Genomic DNA, 6,563 nt, shown 5'->3' on the forward strand with positions numbered 1-6,563 from the left:
ATGTTATGGAAATAGTTAAATTACAATCAACTCTTGATTTTATACCAATGGTAAGAGAAATATAATGGATATAGTGAAAAACAGCCACATCTGTTTTAATTTTAGATTCCATATGAAAATGTTCACGATGGATTTACTTTCATCAATATATTTATATAAGAAAAATATCAAATTGTGAAATGTTTGAGCATTGTGAGCTAAGTGAAACTGATGAAGGTGGTGTAGAAACATACTGGGATGCCAGAGAAAACTAAACTGGGATTAAAAGTTTTTTGTTAATAAAGTGTTTATATTATGGAGAGTTGACTGTAATGAGATTACCTTTGATGAATGAGTTTGATATTTCATAAGGTTTATTTAATGTATTTTATATACTTCTCCTTAATTGAAAAATTATGGTGTTTAGCTCTAAGTAACAGTTTTAAAATGTAATTAGGAAATAATAAATTGTGTCCTTCTTTATTTTTCTTTCATTGTCTTTTTCTCTTTTTTTTTTTAGGGTATGAGTATTATAGAACAATTAGACCCTGTATCTTTTAGCAATTACTTGAAGAAGTATCATAATACTATATGTGGAAGACATCCCATTGGGGTGTTATTAAATGTGAGTATCCTTGGGAAGCCTTGATTTTTAACATGTGATCCTGTGATGTTTCAAAATATCTTAATTGTTAGCCTCTGTGATACCTTATTACCATTAGTTTTAGGTACATATAGTCAATTTTCTTTCTAGTACCTTTAAGATAATTTGGATTTCCATTGTTTTGGTTACTTGAATAAAGTTATTTATCACTGGAAGACAGGCCCAATACTTTCTTTTAAATACAGAAAGTTATTTGGAATAGAAACCCATATTTTCTCTTGACTCTCAACCATGTCCAATATGCTCTTTACAAATATAAACAAAAGTAACCTTTCAAGCTAGAAGATTTTATTGATTTTTTGGTTTTATTTAGTGTTCTAGATGCTATAAAAAATAAATGGAGGGCCGGCCCCGTGGCTTAGCGGTTAAGTGCGCGCGCTCCGCTGCTGGCGGCCCGGGTTCGGATCCCGGGCGCGCACCGACGCACCGCTTCTCCGGCCATGCTGAGGCCGCGTCCCACATATAGCAACTAGAAGGTTGTGCAGCTATGACATACAACTATCTGCTGGGGCTTTGGGGGGAAAAATAAATAAAAATAAAATCTTTAAAAATAAATAAATAAATAAATAAATAAATGGAGTATTCTTCTCTTGAACTTTAGATATTCATAATTTAATAAAGCAAGACAGATGACATGTATGTGTTTTTCTCTTTACAACAAAAACAATATTTATTTAAAGAATTCTAAGAGGTAGAAGTTTTGGTTAGCTGGATTTTCAAAAGAGATAATAACATTAATTTTTCCCCAATAAATAAAACAGTATGGGTTTTCTGAAAGAAAATACGAGACTCTTTAAGAAAGAAGAAAGTATATACTCAGGAATGGGAGGAGGAAGTAATAATGGGCTTATTGTTTAGAAAGGCAGAGAAATAATGGAGAAGGTAATGTAGTCTAGAATGATCTAGGGTAGGAACTTGAAGTCCGATGTGATTTTGATGTGATTTGAAAGATAGTACGTTATGGATTTTTAGGAAGGGTTTTCTCTTAAACGGTATTGATTGGTTGGAAGAAAAGCCTGTGAAGGGCTTAAACAGATTTCTGAAATTTAAACCAGAATAAGCTATACTAATTTCCTGAAGTCTGAATTGGACAAAATAAAATTTTAATAAAATAAATGATAAACCAATCTACAATTAAAGTAAAAATCCCACTATACCTCTTAGATCTGGAACTTAATTTATATACTTTTCAAATTTGGTCCAAGTCCGACAAAGACAAGACTCCAACATTTCAAGACAGAAGTGGCCACAATTTGGTTTAGAGAATAGAGAGAAAGGTACTATGTTGTTGTTTTTTAAAGTCACCTTGTTAAATACAGGGAGCGGTAGGGTGGAAGATGACTAATATTTCTCCAGAAGCTAGATAAGGAGAAGTTCTTTGAGAGAATGAAATAAGGAATTCTCTCTTTTTCCTATTTAATATGAGGCGATGAGAAATTCAAGAAACAAATGAAGAGTAGAGTGAAAGAGAGAGCTTGGCTTCAGCTGTGAAGTCACAAAGTTAAGTTCATTCAAAGAGTGCTCATTTTTTAATATGATGTCTGTCATAACCAAGTTTTTCTTTTTCTAGGCTATCACAGAGCTCCAGAAGAATGGAATGAATATGAGCTTTTCCTTTTTGAATTATGCCCAGTCAAGCCAGTGTAGAAACTGGCAAGACAGTTCAGTGAGTTATGCAGCTGGAGCACTCACAGTCCACTGAAGCTCTGAATCCTCAGGGATGCCGCCTGCACATACTCATATTCTATCCGGGGTCCCAGCCTAGCCCTTACCAAGATACCGGTCCTGGTTTGGGGCGATTCTGAAACCTCAAACTAATAGAACTTTCTTCTCTTCTTTTCTAGTAGGTGTAGTCCTTCCTTAATTTCAACTCATTAAAAAATGCTTTATAGTTTAGGGCAGTGAAAGGAAGGCTGGCATCAAAATATATTGATCAAAAAAGATGGCAACGTAAGGCCCAGTTGTGGCAGATAGTTTTTTGAAAGTAACTTGTAAAGCATTTACCATATCCTAAATTTGCACTCTTTGCAGACTTGTGCACATATATTCCGCTTTCAGAATAGTTTTGCAAATTGTACACAAACAAACAAAAAAGGGTGGAAGCTTTTTAATAAAGAAATTGCATTTATAAATGATCTGTATTAGAATATGATAAATCTCCAGTTACAGTCAATTACTACCCGTGTTGTACAACAGATACCTTCTATTTTAGTTGCTAATAAAGGGCTACACAACTCAAAATAGTCTGATTTAAACTTATTGCTCTGTGGTACATATGAAAATTGTTTTTTATTAATTCCATTTCAGAATTTTATGTTAAAAGTGGTAAACTTCAGCTTTTATTTAAAAATATGTTAGGATGTATTTTTATATTTTACATATTTATGTGATTTTTTTATCACAGATATTAGAATTGTATTTTAAAGTCAGCTTTTAAAATTACATACAGTTTGCTTTTTTGTGTGTGACATCACTTTGTGTCATTACTACATTGTAATGGAATATAAATTCAAGATTGGTAAAAGAGTATAGATGTAGTCCTTTACTTCAAAGATCGTGTTTGAAGGCAGTAGTCTGCAGTGAGGAAACGTTGAAGAGTGTTCCTAGTGTTTTCACGTCATTGCAGACCATACACTGCTGCTGTGCTTTTTTAGTGCTTTAAGTGATGTGATTCTCTTACTTGAAGTTTTAGCAGGAAATCATTAACAATAACAGCAACAACAACAAAAACCACTAGATTTTCTTATAGTTCTACAATTTTTTTTGTTATGATTTTTGGTGCGGCTCTTCCAACTAAAATAATGGTATGGTGTTGTATTTCTTTCGTTAGCATAGACCAATTCTAGTCACTTTGGCAAAAAAAGAAAGGAAAAGTAATTCAGTTAGTTAATTACTGGCTACCATGCATGTACTAGATTGTGTCTGTTTTAATCTAACACCAGGTATCTACATTACATTGGAGAGCATTTATATCTTCAGTGTTATGGCAGAATAGTACAATTTTTAGATGCCTTGCACCAATTTTATTTACAGATTTGCATTTCAGATATCAACTTTCTATACTCGAATTGAGATAAACTAATGTTATCTTTTGGATTCAAAATTACCCACCTATACATGTGTGGAAATTATACTCTTACATATTAGTGATTTATTTTCCATTATTTAGATATACTTTTGAGTACTATAAATATTTATTCCTTATTTATTATAAAGCCTATAGAAATTTCAAAATTGACTACAGAGTAAATTTGTAATGTTTTCTGAATATAAAATTAATATATGATTATTATATAAAATTTAGAAAATATTGAAAAATATAAAGAAGAGAAAAAAATTATCCACAATCTCACTATACAGAGATAACACTGTTAATATTTTTTGTATTTCCTTTCAGTCTTTGTCTATGCTATTTATATGTATGAGTGTGTATATATGTTTGGGTGTGTGTGTAATAACAAAATTGAGATTATACTGACCATATAGTTGTATACTCTACTTTTTATAACTTAACATCATATCATAAATACTTCCCTATGTCATTGAAAATGTGATTTTTTTTAAATGGCTGCCTAATATTCTGTTGTATGAATATACCATAATTGAACCAGTTCTCTCTTTGGATATTAGATTGTTTCTAATATTTCACAATTATAAATAATAGTGAGATGGACATTTGTATGTGAAATTTGAACTCTATATTAGACTAATTCTTTAGGATATATTCATGGGAATGGGATAATTTGTTTAGATAGAACATTTTAAGGCTCTTTAAAATATGGCCAAATTACCCTTCAGAAAGATTGTACCAAATTAGCAATATATGAGTACCCATCATACTGCCCCTTTTCCTCTATTGATCATTATTTTTTCTAATCTTTGATAGTTTATTAAGCAAATAATTGGTTGTTCGTTTGATCATTCTAATAAGAGTGGCTTCACAATGAATTATTTTTTTAATCTGTAATTTTATAGTTGATTGATTAATAAAAAACACAAGAGGGTTGCTTAGGTTGAATGGGCTATAACTCTATGAGTATGTTTACCGTACATTTAAAACTCAAGAATATTTCAGCATCACTCCACCTTTTCCTAGAATATGAGCATATCTTTCAAACTCAGTCATAAAGTAGCAAGAGTTCCAAACTGATAGTTGAGTGTTGGGTTTTAGTTCTGCCTCTGGCACTAATTAGTTCCCTCACCATAAATATTTCATGTTGTCTCGAAACTTTCTCATCTGTAAAATGTGGAGGTGATCTGTCTCTTAAGCACTTTCCAGTTTCAAAGTACTTTAATGTTGTGACTTTACTCTTTAGAGATTCTGGTGTCACTTACTTATGTTAAAAAGATAAGTGATTGAATTAGATTATAAGTATTATCTTTTGATTTCAACTCTACAGATATGAAAATGAAAGTTTCTTTAATACAAAAGGGAAATTAATTTGCATTATTTAATGCTGTTAATATTACCTAAATTGTTGAACTTAAACTTTCCTACTTTAAGTGCCTTTAAAAGTGTTTTGTATTTGAAATCTAAAATGTAAAGGAAATTACTATGTAGTTCTATACAGTTTCTTCTTTATTAAATACTTTTGAGTTATTTGCAGCAACTTTCTTTTTAACCTTAGATTGCACAGAGCAGTACATTCATGAATTATTCATTATTCCACTAGTAAATATTTGAGAAATGTATGTTAAAGATTAGCTTAGTGAGCAGGTAAGTAAAGGCTCTGTCTTGGGTGGGTAACAGATCTTTATAGAGAGCAGGTTTATTCTGGACTATTCAGATATTCCAGTGTTTATATTTAGATATTCCAATATGGATGGTAGGTGTCCTGAATTAGTTAATTGTTATTGTTGCAGATCTCAAATTTTTCTTTGGTGGCAAATAGTTCATTACCCTAGATTAGAGGTTGGTAAATGTTTTGTGTAAAGGGCCAGATAGTAAATATATTGGGTTATGCAGGCCATGTGGTCTCTGTCCCAACTGTTCACCTTTGCCATTGTAGCACAAAAGCAGCCGTAGACAATGTGTAAACGAGTGAGTATGGCTGTGCTTCACTCAAACTTTATTTGCACAAAAAGATGGTGACCTGGGTTTGGTCCAGAGGCTGTAGTTGGCTGTGCCCTGTCCTAGGTGCTGTAGTTCACTTGTAGTTCATATTATTGGCTGGTAATTTAAACTACAACAAACAGTTGTAAGTTTCTACCATCCCAGCCCTATCTTAATTTGATGTAGTCTAGTTGGCTGCGTTTGAGTGTTATTTAGGATTATAAAGGTAAGTGGGAAGTGGGTAAGGGAAACGGAGAACTCTTAGGAACTAGTGTTAAAGCACTTTGAAGCCCTTTTATGTGCTGGAGCCCATTGAGAGGTTTGCTTTGCTGCCATAAATTATTCAAAAGAGTGATGAGTGGAGGTTGTTATTGGTTGTTGCAAATTATATAAATTATTCTAAGCACTTGGCTACCTAGATGATAGTAGAGGATGGATCAGATGAACCTTTTTACCTGAGTATTCTAGGACACTAGACCAATAATTTAAGATTGTGAAACGTGAGACTTCATTTTGCCAAGTAAAGACGTTAAGAAAAATAACTACCATCTTCCATCACCATCACTTTATTTACCCCTGCCTCCTAATATTTAGGAAGGACATAAACTCAGAATAAAAGAGAGTTATTTAATTTGAGTAACTTTAAGTTGATGGAAAAATGACTACATTGTTCTTTTCTCATTTTCTCTGGGTCACTGAAAACTTCGTCAAGGAGTAGTATCAGTCCATAGACTGGCAGTTGGGAAGTGTTGTACAGTTGCTGAAAGCCCTAAGGTAGTTATAAAACTATTATTGATTAGAAGATGATATTCTGATATTCAGACTAAAACTTATTAAATTGTAAGTGCCACATATTAAGAGGGACAT

The 6,563-nt window shown here is 32.3% G+C and overlaps 1 protein-coding gene across 4 annotated transcripts in view; it reads left to right on the forward strand.

The window, feature by feature from the left end:
- Window positions 1-6,143, forward strand: part of MEMO1 (mediator of cell motility 1) — a 150,413-nt gene extending 144,270 nt beyond the window's left edge. For all 4 annotated transcript variants that reach the window (XM_087436952.1, XM_004418167.3, XM_087436951.1 and 1 more), the window contains 2 exons: window positions 500-604; window positions 2,214-6,143. In XM_087436952.1, the coding sequence (XP_087293078.1) occupies window positions 500-604; window positions 2,214-2,345 (237 nt within the window). In that variant the 3' untranslated portion in view covers window positions 2,346-6,143. The remainder of the gene's footprint in view (window positions 1-499; window positions 605-2,213) is intronic.
- Window positions 6,144-6,563: the final 420 nt, after the last annotated feature.

This window comes from Ceratotherium simum, chromosome 11 (genome assembly GCF_057802395.1).
Source record: "Ceratotherium simum simum isolate JZ-2026a chromosome 11, ASM5780239v1, whole genome shotgun sequence".
Lineage (NCBI taxonomy): Eukaryota > Metazoa > Chordata > Mammalia > Perissodactyla > Rhinocerotidae > Ceratotherium > Ceratotherium simum.